General features: G+C 43.3%; 1 protein-coding gene across 1 annotated transcript in view; it reads right to left on the bottom strand.

Moving 5' to 3' along the window:
• Positions 1-17,387, bottom strand: part of dpydb (dihydropyrimidine dehydrogenase b) — a 136,523-nt gene extending 119,136 nt beyond the window's left edge. The window contains exons 1-2 of the mRNA XM_055867260.1: positions 17,058-17,387; positions 2,219-2,329 (exon numbers count right to left, since the gene is read on the bottom strand). Coding sequence (XP_055723235.1) covers positions 2,219-2,329; positions 17,058-17,087 — 141 coding nt within the window. The 5' untranslated portion in view covers positions 17,088-17,387. The remainder of the gene's footprint in view (positions 1-2,218; positions 2,330-17,057) is intronic.
• Positions 17,388-20,155: the final 2,768 nt, after the last annotated feature.

The raw sequence follows: 20,155 nt of genomic DNA on the forward strand, positions 1-20,155 counted from the left end.
CAGAATCATCCCAGATCCTTGATGTCATTCGCCTGCGCTTATGGACTGCCCTCTTCAATTCAAACCACCGGTTTTCAATAGATTTCAAGTCCCGAGAACGAGATTGCCACAGCAAAATGTTGATTTTGTGACCAATTAAACATTTCTTTGTGGATTTTGATGTGTTCTTGGGGTGGTTGTGTTGCTGGAAGATCCACTTGCGGCCAAGTTTCAGCCTCCTGGCAGAGGCAACCAGGTTTTTGGATAACATATCCTGATACTGGGTAGAGTTCATGATGCCGTTAACCTCAGCAAAGGCCCCAGGACCAGTGGAAGGAAAATAGCCCCATAACATCAAAGCTCCACCACCATATTTTACAGTAGGTACGGGGTTATTTTCTGCTCATGCATTCTCATTTCGACGCCAAACCCACCACTTGTGTGCGTGGCCAAAGATATCTATTTTCATGTCGTCCAACAAATGTTAACACCTGGAGTTTGCTAAACGGCATTGTCACTTGGATATGAACCGGTGCTCTGGTCAGATGACATGAAAATAGAGCTCACTATGTTGCTCTAAGATGAGTTTTTTGGATGGTAGAATGATATTTCAAATGATTCACAGCTGTATTGGCTGCCAAAGGTGCTTCGCCACGTATAAACTCAAGGGTGTGAAGACATACGCAATCAATACATCCTCATTTAGCATTTGTAAGGCGATAGGAAAATGTTCTATAACTGTTATTTCACTTTAGAAATGTGGAGTAGGTTGTGCAGATCGAATGGGGGAAGAAATCGAATTTAATCCCCTGTTAGATTGAATTTTAAGGCAGAGAAATGTAAAGACTGTGCAAGGGGTGTGTAGACTTTCACTAGCGACTGTTATTTTAAATGCATACACGTTTTTCCCCCTACCCCACATTCGAAGTGTAACATATTGAGCTTTGTCGTGGTGCTGCTGGGAATAATATTAAAAGCTGCATTAACAGTACTTAAATTGTGATTATTATGTTGTGTTTGTGCTTTAGGATGAACTAATAATAACGTGTTTGTAAAAATCAACACAAAAAACACTCCATTTGTTCCCGTTCTAGCAGCTTGCTGCTCTCGCTCCCTCATTCCCTTCCCTCAGGGAACCCATATTAGTCTGCATATTGTAATCAGCTGTTTTGGTCCTGCTATTGCTGTGCTATCCTGTAATGGCAGGTGGAGATTTTCTTCCCATGTGCAATTACCTTTCCACCCCCCAATCAACCTTGCCCTCTGACCTCTTGGATAACACAATGAATACACTGCCAGTCTGCCTTAATAGAATTAGCCCTTACAAAACCAACACCTCTGTGACATCTCGCCCGGGGGGTTACAAAGAGGCACAAGCTTTTCATTAAAAAAAAACCTTGCCAATGCCAATTTAGCATGTTGAGAGTGAAGTGTGGTGGACAGCTGAAAAGGCTGTAATGTTTATGATTTAGGACTTGATTCTGTAAAGTCTTCTAACATGTTAGCCGAGCTCATTTGTGCTATACAATACAATATACTATAATTACATTTCCAATTACAACCGCGAGCACAGGTCGCCACTGGGAGAACCATTGACATTTTCACTGAAATTACCAGTGTTGCATTTATAGTCTGCAAAGGATTTGTCTAATCCAACATCTAGAGACCCTATTATTAATAATTAGACAAAATGCTTAGTGTTGGGAATTGCCGACATAATATAAGCATCTTATTAATATGGGTTCTCTGGAAACGAGATTGTTCTAATAAATAAAACAATCGCCACATGGCAGAGGGGAAAAGCATAAAAAAAATTGCATTTGAAAATGGTTTTGAGCCTTGACTGAGGCTGGAGCTATGAGACGATAAGCAGAGGAAATGTGCAATATTTAACCGATTTAGGGCAGCAGCTGCTGGGTATGGTCTTTCTGATTCATGTCCCATTAAAGCTGATACTTCAGGCTGTTGATAGGCACTCCAAAATATTTCAATGAGGACTGAAGAGGGAAGCGTGACATTAAGAATGATTGGGATATGAATGTAACTACATCATAGGATCAGAGCTTTTTTCTCACTAAGTGACCTCTCCAGAAAAAACTTTGGGCCCTAGTTATTTTTCCTGGGCCTACAGTTTTTCTGGGGTCGGTCACAGGGTCAGGAAAAATGTCTGGCCCTAGAGATGAACATGGAGCATAATGAAAAACAGTTTGTATAGAGGAAGGAAAGATGGCAGACTTACATCACAGCTCTTCTCTGGATTTCTCTTCCAGTGTTTCCTTTCTGTCTTCTTGGCGCCCGTTGAGTGGATGGCAGCATGGGTCTGCACCCTCGGGTTCAGAGACAGGATACTCTGTGGCACATTGAACATGGCTCATTAACACTGGGCGGCTTATTGACCCAACACACTATTGTGAAATAGACAATTCGTGTCTAGTTCTGATTCGTGTCTGATCACAATAAGCTGTGAGAGTGGGTTGCAACACCACAAAGGTGTCAGTATTGAATGGGTTTGAGTGTAGTACATGTGAGGAAATGCGGGTTATATCGGAAGAAACAGAGACGTAAAAAGGAGAGAGCATTGAGGCACATAGGAATTGTTTTAGGCCCAATCGTTAATGGTAAGAAGGATTTTTTTGTGTGTTTTAGTATAGCACACAGTGGGGCAAAAAAGTATTTAGTCAGCCACCAATTGTGCAAGTTCTCCCACTTAAAAAGACGAGAGAGGCCTGTAATTTTCATCATAGGTACACTTCAACTATGACAGACAAAATGAGAAAACAAAAATCCAGAAAATCACATTGTAGGATTTTTTATGAATTTATTTGCAAATTATGGTGGAAAAATAAGTATTTGGTCAATAACAAAAGTTTATCTCAATACTTTGTTATATACCCTTTGTTGGCAATGACAGAGGTCAAACGTTTTCTGTAAGTCTTCACAAGGTTTTCACACACTGTTGCTGGTATTTTGGCCCATTCCTCCATGCAGATCTCCTCTAGAGCAGTGATGTTTTGGGGCTGTTGCTGGGCAACACGGACTTTCAACTCCCTCCAAAGATGTTCTATGGGGTTGAGATCTGGAGACTGGCTAGGCCACTCCAGGACCTTGAAATGCTTCTTACGAAGCCACTCCTTCGTTGCCTGGGCGGTGTGTTTGGGATCATTGTCATGCTGAAAGACCCAGCCACGTTTCATCTTCAATGTCCTTGCTGATGGAAAGAGGTTTTCACTCAAAATCTCACGATACATGCCCCATTCATTCTTTCCTTTACAAGGATCAGTCGTCCTGGTCCTTTTGCAGAAAAACAGCCCCAAAAAGTTATATTTTGGTTTCATCTGACCATATGACATTCTCCCAATCTTCTTCTGGATCATCCAAATGCTCTCTAGCAAACTTCAGACGGGCCTGGACATGTACTGGCTTAAGCAGGGGGACACGTCTGGCACTGCAGGATTTGAGTCCCTGGCGGCGTAGTGTGTTACTGATGGTAGGCTTTGTTACTTTGGTCCCAGCTCTCTGCAGGTCATTCACTAGGTCCCCCTGTGTGGTTCTGGGATTTTTGCTCACCGTTCTTGTGATCATTTTGACCCCACGGGGTGAGATCTTGCGTGGAGCCCCAGATCGAGGGAGATTATCAGTGGTCGTGTATGTCTTCCATTTCCTAATAATTGCTCCCACAGTTGATTTCTTCAAACCAAGCTGCTTACCTATTGCAGATTCAGTCTTCCCAGCCTGGTGCAGGTCTACAATTTTGTTTCTGGTGTCCTTTGACAGCTCTTTGGTCTTGGCCATAGTGGAGTTTGGAGTGTGACTGTTTGAGGTTGTGGACAGGTGTCTTTTATACTGATAACAAGTTCAAACAGGTGCTATTAATACAGGTAACGAGTGGAGGACAGAGGAGCCTCTTAAAGAAGAAGTTACAGCGCTGTGAGAGCCAGAAATCTTGCTTGTTTGTAGGTGACCAAATGCTTATTTTCCACCATAATTTGCAAATAAATTCATAAAAAATCCTACAATGTGATTTTCTGGATTTATTTTTCTCATTTTGCCTGTCATAGTTGAAGTGTACCTATGCTGAAAATTACAGGCCTCTCTCATATTTTTAAGTGGGAGAACTTGCACAATTGGTGGCTGACTAAATACTTTTTTGCCCCACTGTATGTTTACCTTTAGGCTACATGTTTATATGTAGAGAAAATGTCAATTTCTACTCTCAAAAGTAATCATAAAGTAAATCATTTTAAAATGTGGCCTGTGACACTTTGCTTCTTGAAAGTCCAATATCTTGAAAACTTGACTGCTGACATGCAAAATATTATGGGACTGTATCAACAGTGGACTAATACAAAAATACTCAAAGATAGTTCTTTAATGGATTTTCCCTTTAACACTGATTGTGCTAAAACACCATCGGATTGTGATATCAACCTGTATTAATTACACAACACATTCATCTAATCCATAATTCACAAGCAGGCAAATGCATCGTGAAACAAGACCCACATTGAGGCTGAGTACTAGATTCTCATCCTGTGAGGTAACTTTCTCTGACACACATTGCCCATTGATTCACGGTTGCCAGTCAAATGATCATGGTATGAGCAAGTCTTTCAAGATGGACACAAATGTAGAGCAGGGTCCTCTGTTCAGATGGCAAACACAATTAACAGCCAAGCTAACTGAGGGAGAGGAGGGAAATGGGGGGGCATAAACAGAAAAGGAAACAGCCATCACTGGCACACTAATACTCATTTCATGCTCTTTGTAGGGTAAAGGGGAACCATGTCTGCATTAGTTTCAGTACCCACGACTAGCACAATCAGATAAAGGGAAGAACAGAAAGGCCAAGCGCAAATTGAAATGAGCCCCCTTTGGTCCTGGTGCTGAACTGAGACTTGGAGGCAGCTTGTGAGGTGGGTGCCAGCTGGATAATACCATTAAAGCTTGAAACACAAAGCAAGCAGATCCAAGATGTCATTCAACAGAGACCCGCATACCAATGAACATGGATGAAAGCCCTACAGCTCTCAGTACGTTTATAAGTAGAGTGTAAATTGTGGTACGCTGTTATCAAATGTTTCAGAACTAACTTTTTTGTCTTGTCAATATTTGAATAATTTTCAGGTAATGACACAAACAACAACAATAAAACGGGGATGCTATCTGCAAGTTATTTTTTTTCTTCGGTTTCAGTGGGGGAATGAACAGGTCAGCCAGACCTGAAGCAACAATTTGCACTTCAGTGAGAAACTGATTTTCTATCGCGCACAGTGAATCTATTATTAAAACCACTATCAATGTATGTAAGGGAAGTATTGAGAGTACACTCTGTATTCAGCCTATGGTCCAGTGCCTGTTGTGTGGAGACAGTTGTATTATTTTGAGACGCGGAGCATTTGTGGTATTCTTTAACAGACTTTGCCTATGATTCAAGTTTCATTCATTTCTATAGTTAGGCTACACCCTAAAAACACCAGAAAATGAACCGAGTACAGTTCTAAAAATAGCTTTCATTAATATTATATGATATTGATAACAGCCCTCTATTTTATTAAAGAATAAGAATACATTATCAAACAAATAATTTGGGGAAGTGTCTTGCTATGCCTTTAGGGTAGAGAAAACCATTCCCGCAGGAGGCTTCCAGATATAATTTTAAACACGATTATATTCTCCTTTCCTCGCAGTCCTCTGAGGAGCAGTGGAGGCTGACTTTATCAGTCTCCACTGATCACACCCAGCACCCACATCACTAATTCCACAGAGTCAGTAAAATCACAATCACACACTGCAGAAATTAGGAAGCGATGTCAGCCGTTTAGCAGTGGTATTTAAACTCTGGACTGCTGATGTTTCGGCCATTGAGAGGCTTGAAGTCACCAGTCGGCCATATTGGCACTCCACAATAGGAGCAGTCCTCCATAGGACTGAATGGAATTCTACAGTATTTCAATTAAATGCTTCAAGGACAAAATTACATGTATTTATTAAGTATGTTTGGTTATGGTAGTGGGAACAGTAACATTAACATTATCTCAGAATGCCATTTTGCATCTATTGTATAATAATGCTCAAATATTTGTATCTGGAATTTGTCTTTCAGTAGAACACATCTGGCTCTCCTCCAGCAGTCATACAAGGAGAATGATCTAATGACTCAAAAAGAGAGTTGGCCCATGCAAGCAAAGGCAGCAGCGCAGTCATCAACGACAGTACATGCACCATTTCTTCACCAACTACGAAGTTGGGGAAACACGTGTCTGAATTGCGATAACTGCAGTGGCCAAAACAATAACAAGTTTGTGCTCTGGTATTGTGTCTGGCGGACCATGCACAAGCTCCACCACAGTCTGGACCTTCACTTCCTGATCACAGGCCACACCAAGTTTGCCCCTGACTGGTGCTTCGGCCTCATCAAGCAGCGCTTCAGAAAGGCCAGAGTGAACATTGTCTGAGATTGCTGGTGTTGTGAAGGACAGCACAGTGACATCCCACAGCTGGTTGGACTGGAGGATGGTACGGTGCTGGTGGAAAGCTATGGCTGGCTACAACACTCTGTACTTCAGGCCGCTGCCACAGATCAAGCAGTACCAGCACTTCAGGTGAAAATAATTTTCATTGCATTGCATGAGGTTATTCTTCTAATCTCAACTTGTGAGGTGAATTGATGTTGTGCAGGGTTGTAATGTCTTCTGAATTTTTGTTGTTGTTATTCCCTGTTTTACAGCTTTGGAGCCTGGTGTTATTGTCGCCAAGGAGATTTTGGACTGTCGGGACCAGGTTTCAGCTGCTACGCAACGCTGACATCCTTCCTCCCATAGATGGTCCGCCTGTACAAGCACCACCTGGACTGGACACAGCTAGACAAACATATCTTTTTGAGAAGATCAGGGAGTTTTGCAACAAAGTCGAGGGCAGGACAGAAACAGGCTCTCCGAATATAGATTCCCTTGTTCATTCGTGGTTTGGACGGACCAGTCATCAGCACTATCTGCAGTGCCTCTATTCAAATGACTCTCCTAACACGTAAGTTGCTACTACAATTTATTTTTTTGTTATCCTGCTGCTCAGCCACTTTACCCCTGATTTTATGCATATACAGTAACTACATCGTCTATCACTGATATCGTTATTGATATTGTTCTTGTACATACTGTATATTTTATTTTGACATGATCTATCTCTGATGTTGCTATTATGCAAGTAACCATTTGGCTGTACCGTTTAAACCTTCTGTAGAGACCCATCCACTTAGCAAGACTTATAAATATAAAATTAATATTGATATGTGTGGTCGTAACATGATTTTGTGACATACCACAACAATATAATGTGACCGTATCAAGTGTCCACCACATAAATATATGGTGCATGCATCTGTTTATGTACTGTACATGTGCACCTCACTCAGGTTTCAACTCAGGTTGCATGGCCTTAACATATGTATGGAATACTATGTGATAAGTGCGTGTGTAACAGTATAGAAAGTATGCTAATATACTGGTGTGAAGGCATTTGGGCGGTGGTCAAATACTTTAAAGTACTACTTAGGTTTTTTGGGGGGGTATCTGTACATTACTATTTATATTTTTGGCAACTTTTACTTTTACTTCACTACATTCCGAAAGAAAATAACGTACTTTTTACTCCATACAATTTCCCTGACACCCAAAAGTACTCGTTACATGTTGACAGGAAAATTGTCCAATTCACACACTTGTCAAGAGAACATCCCTACTGCATCTGATCTGGCAGACTCACTAAACACAAATGCTTAGTTTGTAAATTATGTCTGAGTGTTGGAGTGTGCCCCTGGCTATCAGTCAATAAAAAAAGAGAGAAAATAATTGTGCCGTCTGGTTTAATATAAGTAATTTGAAATGATTTATACTTTTACTCAAATATGACAATTTAATACTTTTTCCACCACTGGATGTGACTGGAGGTTACAGCATTTCTTTCACATGACCCATCAATTTAGACAAGTGTGTCTGGGTAAGTGTCATCTAATATTTATAAAATATTTTTATCTGGACTCTTTCTGTTTACCTGGAATTTTTCCTTATTGTAGACTACTTCCACTTTTAGTCTTTATCTTTACTACACTACTCACTGTTTAGCACATGACCTCATGTGAATCCTTAAAGAGATGGGTGGGGCTGCCTTAAGAGGGTGTGAACAAAGCTGGATGGGTGTAGACAAAGGACAGCTCTCCAGTAGGTACCAAAATATTCAAACGCCCTTTTCTCAAAGGTGAGTTGACAACTGTATCAACTTTCAAAGCAGAATTACTTTTCCATTGTTCCTCAAAACACACCTACTCATTCAAGGGTTTTTCTTATTTTTTATTTTTTATATTGTAGAATAATAGTGAAGACATCAAAACTACGAAACAACACAAATGGAATCAATTAGTAAACAAAAAAGTGTTCAAAAAACTCATCCCACACCATCTCAATTGGGTTGAGGTTGGGTGATTGTGGAGGGAAGGTCATCTGATGCAGCACTCCATCACTCTCCTTCTTGGTCAAATAGCCCATGGGTCATTGTCGTGTTGAAAGAGAAATGATAGTCTCACTAAGTGCAATCCAGATGGCATGGCGTATCGGTGCAGAATGTTGTGGTTGCCATGCTGGTTAAGTGTGCCTTGAATTCTAAATTAAATCACTGACAGTGTCTCCAGCAAAGCACCCCCACACCCTCACACCTCCTCCTCCATGCTTCACAGTGGGAATCACACATGTGGAAATCATCCAATCATCTACTCTGTGTCTCATGAAGACATGGCGGATGGAAACAAAAAATCTCAAATTTGGACCCATCAGACCAAAGTACAGATTTCCACCAGTCTAATGTCCTTTGCTCGTGGATCTTAGCCCAAGAAAGTCTCTTCTTCTTATTGGTCGTTTAGTAGTGGTTTCTTTGCAGAAATTCGACCATGAAGGCCTGATTCACACAGTCTCCTCTGAGCAGTTGATGTTGAGTTGTGTCTGTTACTTGAACTCTGTAAAGTATTTATTTGGGCTGCAATTTCTGATGTGCAGTCTACTCTAATGAACTTATCCTCTGCAGCAGAGGTAACTCTGGGTCTTCCTTTCCTGTGGCAGTCCTCATGAGAGCCAGTTTCATCATAGCTCTTGATGGTTTTTGTGACTGCACTTGAAGAAACGTTCAAAGTTCTTGACATTTTCCAGATTGACTGACCTTCATGTCTTAAAGTAATGATGAACTGTCGTTTCTCTTTGCTTATTTGAGCTGTTCTAGCGATAATATGGACTTGGTCTTTTACCAAATAGGGCTATCTTCTGTTTACCACCCCCACACCTTCTCACAACACAACTGACTGGCTCAAATGCACTAAGGAGGAAAGAAATTCCACAAATGAACTTTTAACAAGGCACACCTGTTCCAGGTGACTACCTCATGAAGCTGGTTGAGAGAATGCCAAGAGTGTGCAAGGTTGTCATCAAGGCAATGGATGGCTACTTTGAAGAATCTCAAAAATAAAACATCTTTTGAGTTGTTTAACACTGTTTTGGTTAATACATGATTCCATATGTGCTATTTCATAGTTTTGATGTCTTCACTATTATTCTACAAAATAGCAAAATAAAGAAAAACCCTGAGTAGGGTTGTGTGTGTTGGCGGGGGCGGGGGGGGGGGGGGGGGGGGGGGGGGCTCAACACTGCCCCCCTATAAGTAATTTAGTGTATATATAAGTCATTGTTCACTCATAGGTATAGCCCACATACAGTCAGAGATCATTTTAGTAGGACACCAATGATCCTAGTAATAGGCTATTGCATCATGAAACTGAGGGGGTATGAAGAATAACACAGTGCAAACAAAGAGCTCTGTCAGTCTGCCTCCAATTTCCCACAATGCCATTTTGCATAGCATCATACTTCAAACAAACTTGACTAAGGTCTCAGAATGCCCAGAGATCAGTAGAAGAGACCCCAGCCACTCCCTCAGAGATTCTAGTCTTTCATAAAAGTAACATATTTCCTCCCCGGAGCTGGATAGTTAAACATCAGCTGGCAATTCACTGTCTTATTGCTCTGTGTCTTCACCTGGAAATCGATAGATGAATTTCCACATATTGATCCGCCATGGGTGAGATAAAGCAACAGTATCCTACTGCACTGGGGGCATTCAGCAATATTAATTCAGTTCCAACATCTGATGCAGTGATACAGGTTATGGAGAGTGTAGGCTGTCCTCCTTGGGTTCATCCCTGAATATCGCTGTATTTAACTAGAATGGGGAAATTAAATCTAACAAAATCGCACAACTAAAGGCCATGGTCCCAGGCCAAAGGCCCAATTTGATTGAAACCAGCTTATAGGCTAAAGCAACATAGCATTTCTCGCCTAGGGGGAGAAAGCATGCTTGAATCAATATTAAGTTTGTTCTCTCCAGTTGCACATAGTAAAATATAGTGGCTCTATTATTGTAAATATACTCTCTCAAATTGCAAGAAAAAGAACATGATTGTGATTGGCTAACTGTCCCAGTCAAGGGGACCTTATCTTGCATGAGGAGGAGGGCTGAGTTGAGGGTGGGAAGCGTTGCGGGGTAGAAGTTCAGAGCACCACACGTTCCTGACCTCACGAAGCTGGGTCAGAGGATGCTTAAACACACTATACCGGGAGGAGGAGGAGGGCTGTCACCTGTGTTCAAGGGAATTATTTAACTAAAGGAAAAGGGGGCAGCAGAAGATGGACGATGTGTGATTTAGCTCACTGTTGAGAGAGAGAGAGAGAGAGAGAGAGAGAGAGAGAGAGAGAGAGAGAGAGAGAGAGAGAGAGAGAGAGAGAGAGAGAGAGAGAGAGAGAGAGAGTGAGAGAGAGAGAGAGAGAGAGAGAGAGAGAGAGAGAGAGAGAGAGAGAGAGAGAGAGAGAGAGAGAGAGAGAGAGAGAGAGAGAGAGGAGAGAGAGAGAGAGAGAGAGAGAGAGAGAGAGAGAGAGAGATATATAAGAAGATGGGTGGGAGAGATGGGGTGTGCCGGAGGGGCAGTCTCGTGTTGGCAAGTCCTGGAATGATCTGTGACTTGCTGATTGATTAACAGAGCAATCAAGGTGAACTTACCCAGGAGCTACATTTGCTAGGCCATCTATTTACATGTCAGTGGTTCTTTGGCACTGCACACAATATAGAGCCACTGATTCCAATAGGTTAAAAGTTCTGCAATAGGTTTGGCGAGATTAAGAGAAATAAGTTCATGTGTCAGGTAATCACCATGAAGAATCCCATTTAAAAGGGATAAGAGGAGAATCATTGACAGAATCACTGTAAAACTTCCCAGCGAACAGTGAACGTTCCTGCAACAATTGTTTGGGTGCATTTCTAGAATGTGTTATCGGAACGTTCAAAGAGAAAATGTTACATCCATGTCATGGTACCATCCCTAGCTGGGAACATCTGTCTAATGAGAGACTGTTAGAAAACTATTTTGACCTTGTCAGAACGTCCCTACTAACAAGGTAAGCAGAGAGTTTTTGGGGTCTTTATGGTGTCAGATCATGTTCAGACCGCTACAAACAGGTCAGTAGACACTTCATGACGATCACAACGCCACAATACGCCTGAAACAGAACATTCCAGGAAATCCAAATGTCCTCTTGGTTATTGTTGAAGAGATAAGATAAAGATTAGCTAGGCTATCGGTTCACGACCTCTTATCTCCAAGCACACTATGATGAAACGCCTGTGCATCCCGCCTGCATCACCTGAACCTGGACTATTATTCTCTCCTTTGGACTTATGCTCTTTGACAAATGTGTAAGTGAAGGTTTTACGTGCGTGATGTATGTGATAGATCCCCCTATAGGCCTATGCTATGCTTTACTCAAATGGTTAAATCACTGGGTTACATATCCTTGGGTTAAATATACAACACGTTATGGGTATAGTGTCATCGTTGCGATACATTATCAATGAATGGCATACAATACTCTGTACGACGGTAGACGGATGTTGTGGAACGTTAAGCTTATACCGCAGTAGGCCGGCATTAAAAGTGTGGTATATATCACATGGATGATCACTCAGATGGGGTATAAAACATGCAGTACCTCCAACACTTGTAGGATTATTCTAAGGGGTTTCATGCTTAGACTTACAGCCTTGATAGGAGAGCAACTCGTTAAAATCCTAGACGCTTGACACTGAGGCGGATGTCTGCGAGACACACGTTTCCTTGTCATCGTTTAAATGGGAATTTTTGGTGCCTATGTTGCCAATAGCCTGTCCCTGCACTTGACTTGATAGTCCTGTTCTGGAGGCTGGCCTGGCAGGGTTCAGGGCCAGACATAAAGTGTATAGACCTTTCTGTAAGCGGACACATTAATCTCATTTCTAACGAACACTGATGGCCATCCTAGACATTTTTAATGAATCCGTGAGCACACACAAAGGTGCACGTTTAGCTTTCTCACAAAGGCAGGATATTAAAACGAGCCGTCTCCAGCGCAGCACAAGAGGAATGGTCGGTTTAATTCCCCCGCAGACGGCCGTTAGTATGACATTTAGCGAGGTACTTTCGACAGCTGACAGGAGTCATTTAGACCACGTCTTAAGCGCACCCTGACACAGCCAAGGTCACATGAGTGTTGTCATAACAGCCATTAATAGAAATGCTAATGGTGGCCGTCACTTACCCCGGCACACTCTCCATTCAAATGTCTTCAATAAAAGGAAGTCTACATGTCACCTAGGCAGAGGTGTTGGTATTGTCAAAGGATGTTATGCATGCCCATCCACCGGCATGTCTTGGGTTGGTTTAATACAAGGATGTATTCAGTAATATCAGATATTATTGTATAAAGCTTATATTTAGAGGTACTTATACTTATATTTAGAGGTTATGTAGGCCTATGTCCCATCATTGATTACAGTATTTGCAAGGTGAGTCATACTAATTTACAAGCATTGATTATACTAGGCCTTCTTGTCAAATGGCAGATACAAAATATCCGTGTGTCATGCCCTGGCCTTATTATTCTTTGTTTTCTTTATTATTTTAGTTAGGTCAGGGTGTGACATGGGGAATGTTTATGTTTTGTTGGTTTTGGGTGTTTATTTGGAAAAGGGGTTATGGGGTGTAGTAGATGGTTTTGTGTTGAGTGTATATGTCTAGAGTTGTCTATGTTGGTTAGTTATCTAGGAGAGTCTATGGTTACCTGAATGAGTTCCCAATTAGAGACAGCTGATTTCGGTTGTCTCTGATTGGGAGCCTTATTTAGGGTAGCCATAGGCTCTCATTGGTTGTGGGTAATTGTCTATGTAGAACGTTTGTAGCCTGTATGTATGTGCACAACGTTTGTAGCTTCATGGTCGTTTTGTTGTTTTGTTAGTTTGTATAGAGTTTTGTGTCGTGTTCATCTTCGTGGTGTTAATAAAAGAAGATGGCTTATTTTCCAACTGCTGCGTTTTGGTCCGTAAATCCCCCACACGATCGTGACAGAATTACCCACCATAGGACCAAGCGGCATGACCAGCGGCAACAGGAGCAATACAAGGATTTATGGACATGGGAGGAAATTTTAGACCGGGAGGTACCAGGAGAATATAACCGCCCCAAAGCTGAGCTGGAGGCAGCGAAAGCAGAGAGGCGGCGATATGAGGAGCTAGCTCGGAGGCAGGAAAAGGAACCTACAAAGGATCTGGGTTACACTACGTGGGAGGAGATCGACAGGTGGGCGATCAACCCAGGGAGAGTGCCGGAGCCCGCCTGGGATTCTCTGGCGCAGTGCGAGGAGGGATACCGGCGAATGGAGGCAGCACGACGAAGCGGTAGGAAGCCTGTGGGAAAACCCAAAAAATTTCTTTGGGGGGGGCTTAAAGGGAGAGTGGCGAAGTCAGGTAGGAAACCTGCGCCTACTCCCTGTAATTACCGTGGAGAGCGAGAGTACGGGCAGACACCGTGTTACGCAGTAGAGCGCACGGTGTCTCCTGTACGTGTGCATAGCCCGGTGCGGGTTATTCCACCTCCCCGCACTGGCAGGGCTAGATTGAGTATTGAGCCGGATGTCATGAAGCCGGCCCTACATATCTGGCCACCAGTGCGTCTCCTCGGGCCGGTTTACATGGCACCAGCCTTACGCATGGTGTCCCCGGTTCGCCTACATAGCCCGGTGCGGGTTATTCCACCTCCCCGCACTGGTCGGGCAACGGGGAGCATTCAACCAGGTAAGGTTGGTCAGGCTCAATGCTCAAGGGAGCCAATACGCCTGCACGGTCCGGTATTTCCGGCGCCACCTCCCCGCCCCAGTTCAGTGCCACAAGTGCCTACACCACGTAACAGGCTTCCAGTGTGTCTCCAGAGCCCTGTTCCTCCTCCACGCACTCGTCCTATGGTGCGTGTCTCCAGCCCGGTATCACCAATTCCGGCACCACGCACTAAGCCTTTTGTGCGTCTCCAGAGTCCTGTGCATCCTGTTGTTGCTCCCCGCATTAGCCCTGAGATGCGTGTCCCCAGTCCGGTACCACCAGTTCCGGCCCCACGCACTAGGCCTAATGTGCGTCCCCAGGGTCCAGTATGCCCTGTTCCTGCTCCCCGCACTAGCCCTGAGATGCGTGTCCCCAGCCCGGTGCCACCAGTCCCGGCACCACGCACCAGGCCTACAGTGCGCCTCAGCCGGCAGGAGTCTGCCGTCTGCACAGCGATGACTGAACTGCTCGTCTCCCCAGCGCCATCTGAGCCATCCGTCTCCCCAGCGCCATCTGAGCCATCCGTCTCCCCAGCGCCATCTGAGCCATCCGTCTGCAATGAGCCTGCAAAGCCGCCCGTCTGCCATGAGCCTGCAAAGCCGCCCGTCTGCCATGAGCCCACTGAGCCGTCCGCCAGACAGGAGCCGCTAGAGCCGCCAGCCAGACAGGAGCCGCTAGAGCCGTCCGTCAGACAGGATCTGCCAGAGCCGCCAACCAGACAGGATCTGCCAGAGCCGCCAACCAGACAGGATCTGCCAGAGCCGCCAACCAGACAGGAGCAGCCAGATCAGTCAGCCAGCCATGAGCAGCCAGATCCGTCAGCCAGCCATGAGCAGCCAGATCCGTCAGCCAGCCATGAGCAGCCAGATCCGTCAGCCAGCCATGAGCAGCCAGATCCGTCAGCTAGCCATGAGCAGCCAGATCCGTCAGCTAGCCATGAGCAGCCAGATCCGTCAGCTAGCCATGAGCAGCCAGATCCGTCAGCTAGCCATGAGCAGCCAGATCCGTCAGCTAGCCATGAGCAGTCAGATCCGTCAGCCAGCCATGGGCCATCCCTCAGTCCGGAGCTGCAGTCCTTCAGTCCGGAGCTGCAGTCCCTCAGTCCGGAGCTGCCATTCTTCAGTCCGGAGCTGCCCCTTACCCTGGTGCTGCCCCTTACCCTGGTGCTGCCCCTTACCCTGGTGCTGCCCCTTACCCTGGTACTGCCCCTTACCCTGGTACTGCCCCTGATCCTGGTACTGCCCCTTACCCTGGTACTGGACCTTAGTCCGGAGCTGTCCATTAGTCCGGAACTGCCCCTTAATACAATGGGGTTAATGTGGAGGGGGGTCGTTTGGAGGAGGCCTAGGAGGTGGTTAGGTACTGTGGTGACGTGGGGACTACGACCAGAGCCGGAGCCGCCACCGTGGAGGGGAGCCCACCCAGACCCTCCCCTAGACTGTGTATGGTGCGCCCGGAGTTCGCGCCTCAAGGGGGGGGTTATGTCATGCCCTGGCCTTATTATTCTTTGTTTTCTTTATTATTTTAGTTAGGTCAGGGTGTGACATGGGGAATGTTTATGTTTTGTTGGTTTTGGGTGTTTATTTGGAAAAGGGGTTATGGGGTGTAGTAGATGGTTTTGTGTTGAGTGTATATGTCTAGAGTTGTCTATGTTGGTTAGTTATCTAGGAGAGTCTATGGTTACCTGAATGAGTTCCCAATTAGAGACAGCTGATTTCGGTTGTCTCTGATTGGGAGCCTTATTTAGGGTAGCCATAGGCTCTCATTGGTTGTGGGTAATTGTCTATGTAGAACGTTTGTAGCCTGTATGTATGTGCACAACGTTTGTAGCTTCACGGTCGTTTTGTTGTTTTGTTAGTTTGTATAGAGTTTTGTGTCGTGTTCATCTTCGTGGTGTTAATAAAAGAAGATGGCTTATTTTCCAACTGCTGCGTTTTGGTCCGTAAATCCCCCACACGATCGTGACACCGTGTTCCTGTTTTTTGTTGGTTCAGTCTACATAAGCAGTTTTGCGTTTAGTAAAAGTGGCCTATGCATGGTGTTGATTAAAAAAAATGTGTAGGCTACTGAATTAGTGGAATCCCCCATCGACTATTATTACAATGTTTAGGACAATTCTTAAAGCAACGGTTATTGTTTTGTAAATATTTTTTCCCCATCAAAATAGATAGGCATAATGCAATCCTGTAACTGGCTGCACATGCGCAGTCCATGGTGCTGAAACTTCAGTGGTAGCTACAGAATGATTGGCTAGTATGAGAAGGAAGAAGGAATTCTCGTGCTAGCCGATGAGAAGCTGTAGCATTGTAGCTGGTTTATTCATTTGTTTTTACAATTGCATTGCCTGAACAAGTGTGTGAGTCTATCACAGAAGGAAAAGACTGAAAGTAGTCGGCAAATTTCCGTGCAAAACTCGCATGGGCTCTCTTAGACTGAAGAAATGGTCTCTGGTGTCACTTTATCTAGCACGTTGCTCAAAATAACACTACTTACTTACTTACTGACTTTATTGTCCCCATGGGGAATTTAGGTTGCAGTGTCATGTACACGATATACTGTTTTAAGGTAAGTTCTCTTTCTCCATGTAGCCTAAAAAAACAAGTCATAAAAAATCCCAAAGAAAAATACCTCCATAAATTGGCAAACGTGGAGAGTAGGCTAATTTGTAAATTCCTGCTTGCTGCTCCAATCCATCTAATTCTAGCGGTTTGCCAACCCAGATGTATTTACAACATGGCTCAAGCAGGTAGGCTAAACACTGAGCATAAAAAGTAAAGCAAAAAGACACCTCCCTCCCAAAACCAGGGGCCGCAAATTGAGATTGCAAGTGAATAAAACAGATTAACAACTATAAAATCATGTACCTCAATGTCCGGAAGGTCTTTACTCAGCATGTTTCTCTTTTGGTCATTTAGCTGTCAGGTAAAACTGAAACAAACCCTTCGGTTTGTGTGTTCAAAACTTCTCTTGTGCTCTGTAGTAGCTTATTACGGAAGAAAAACAGCAATCCAAAGAGCCAGACTATTCCATTCTCAGTCCGAATGCACCGTCTGAAACATCAGATATTTATTTTAAAATGTGCATCCAGTTAAACACAGCTGCACATATGTTGTCCATAAAGATTGCTGTGTTTCTTTGGACCAATAATAATTTTATTAGTTCGAAATGGTGGAGCCAGACATGTCGACACACTGATAAGGGAGTTTGAAAGGTTAAAGTTTGTTACGAGTCCATTATAAGGTGAGAAGGGGGCACATAGCATGGATAACTGTTCTGCATCATGTTGAACTGTCAGCATGCCCCCCCCCCCCCCCCCCCCCCCACTGGGCAAAACACACACACACACACACACACACACACACACACACACACACACACACACACACATATACACACACATAGACATATACATATACATATACATAAACATATACATATACATATACATAAACATACTAATACAAGTGGATGCTTTGTCCAGGGTCACATGTGCACCCACTGGGCAAAAACTGTTTGTTTCTGCGTCATTTCAACCTTAAAAGTAAATGTGATGACGTTCAAACAAGGTGGAAAACCTAAAGTAAGGGAATTTTGTCTTTTTCTCACCCAACTGTTAACCTAAATCCAATGGCATGGTGACGTGGTGAATTTACATTAGTTGACAACTCAACCAAAGGTAAATCCAAACTAGATGTTGGACTGACATCCGCTCCCAGGTGGTAGGCTACTGTAGGTTGCTGCATTGTTTGCTGCCTTTCACCGCCACGGTTTTCAAGGACAGTTGTGCAACCCTGGCCATGTGCAATAAAAGAGCTGTGATTTGTCTTTCAGCTGCAAACTAAGATATTGGAGGAAACACACTGTCCAGGGGCCTCATTTATAAACATTACGCTCATTTATAGCGTAAATGTCACACTACATTTCTGCAGGCACCATTTCTGAAAAGTCTGCGCACATACAAAAATATTAGGAATTATACACTTGGCACACGCCATACCATACATACATGTCTGTTTCCGGTTATAAATCAGACCGATCATAAAACTGTGCATGGGTGAATGAGAAAAACGCCCTGCATTTACCTTTTATGTTGACAATAATGTCATTTGCGGTATTATTTATTATTTATTTGCGGTATTATTTGGAACTATTTGCATTAGGCCACGGCATGCAAACAACTAATTGTTGTTCAATATGTGGTATATCAATAGATTACTGGGTTTCTATGTTCTGCCTTGGTATACGCTCTAAGATGAAATATGCAATGATGTCATGTTCCTATAGCACCACATGTAGCCTACCCAACTATTTCACATAAACTATCAGTCTATTTACTGTGTTGTTAGAATGTTTTACTCTTTAGCAGTAATGTATGCTGTATCTGGGAAAGGACTGTGTCAGTTTCTGAAAGAGAAAGCAAATGTTTTGAACCTGTTAGCAGAACGTTTGAATTCAACAATGATTTGCATCGACTTTTCCCCCCAACCTAAAATGATGGACTGCCAGCGAATTCTGAAACATTGTCTAAGGCAAGCTACTAAAATAGAAATGCAATTACAGTACTGACAGTAGGTTACTAGTAGTGATGCACCGATATGACATTTTTGGCCGATACCGATATCCGGTATTTAACATTTTAGTGGCCTTTTAAGCATTCTAGTACAGTTAAATAGTTAACACACACACACGGATGCAGCGGTCTAAGGCACTGCATCTCAGTGCAAGAGGTGTCACTACAGTCCCTGGTTCGAATCCAGGCTGTATCACATCCGGACGTGATTGGGAGTCCCATTGGGCGGCGCACAATTGGCCCAGCGTCATCCGGGTTTGGCCCGTGAGGCCGTCATTGTAAAAAATAATTTATTCTTAACTGACTTGCCTAGTTAAATAAAGGTCACACACACACACACACCACACTGACCAAAACTTATTTTGTTGTAATGTCCCCATTACCAGTAAAACATAATCAAAACCTTTCACTTACTTGCTGTGCTGTTTCATTGTTCATTTGTTCAGTCGTTTCATTCTCAACCAGGATTTCTATGGAACGCTGTTTGGGTCTTTGCATGTCACAAATAACCCTATTTGACATGCTCAAATAAGCATGTTGACCAATCAGGACCTGAATATGACTGCAAGTCACATAATAATTTAACACGTTCATCAATATTTTACTTAGTTATTACACATTGATTACACTATCACTCGTATTTCATATGTCACAACGATTCATCGAGACATATGCTATAATGCTGGTAAAGTTGTCTCGCGCATCTACACTGCTGGTCATAAAAAAAGCTAGCTAGCTCATGGATGCAAACAATGTTCTTCACACAAAACAAAGCAAAACAACATAATCTATGTGTTATCATCTAAAATAACCCTAATTTATAAAATAGTGGAGTGGACTATGCGGTTAGCCTTCAAAATAAAAGTATGGGATAATTTGACTATTTGTATTCATTTCTATCACTGTCAATAACATACTTTTATTTTGAAGGCAGACCACACATTCCACTATTGTGCCTAATCCTTATTGTGGCTAGCTTCACAACAAAGAACCCGGTCCGATCGACTCTCACTAGTCAGATGAAGCTAGCTGGCTGCTTATAACGTTAGCTTTGGGCAACAGGATTAAGTAGCTGGCTAGCTATTTATTTTCATGAAATTAAGTTCAATTTCAATAGGCGAACAACAAGGGGCAAATACTTACTCACAAGGATTCCTAAATCATTGCTAAGAATAATGAAAATTACTGCAGTTTCTACAGGTCAATGTTTTCATGCTGGTTGTATTGGTGCTAGCTAGGTACCAAGCTAAAGCTAACTACCCCAGAAGTTGCGGTCGAACAAATGATGCTTTATTACCAACGCGGTATTGTAATCACATCATTCGTGGCCAGTGTTTGCTTGTTTGCAGACTTTTGTTCAGCTTTGACAGTGCTACTGTATCTTTTTTGACA

This window comes from Salvelinus fontinalis, chromosome 17, assembly GCF_029448725.1.
Source record: "Salvelinus fontinalis isolate EN_2023a chromosome 17, ASM2944872v1, whole genome shotgun sequence".
NCBI classification, from domain to species: domain Eukaryota; kingdom Metazoa; phylum Chordata; class Actinopteri; order Salmoniformes; family Salmonidae; genus Salvelinus; species Salvelinus fontinalis.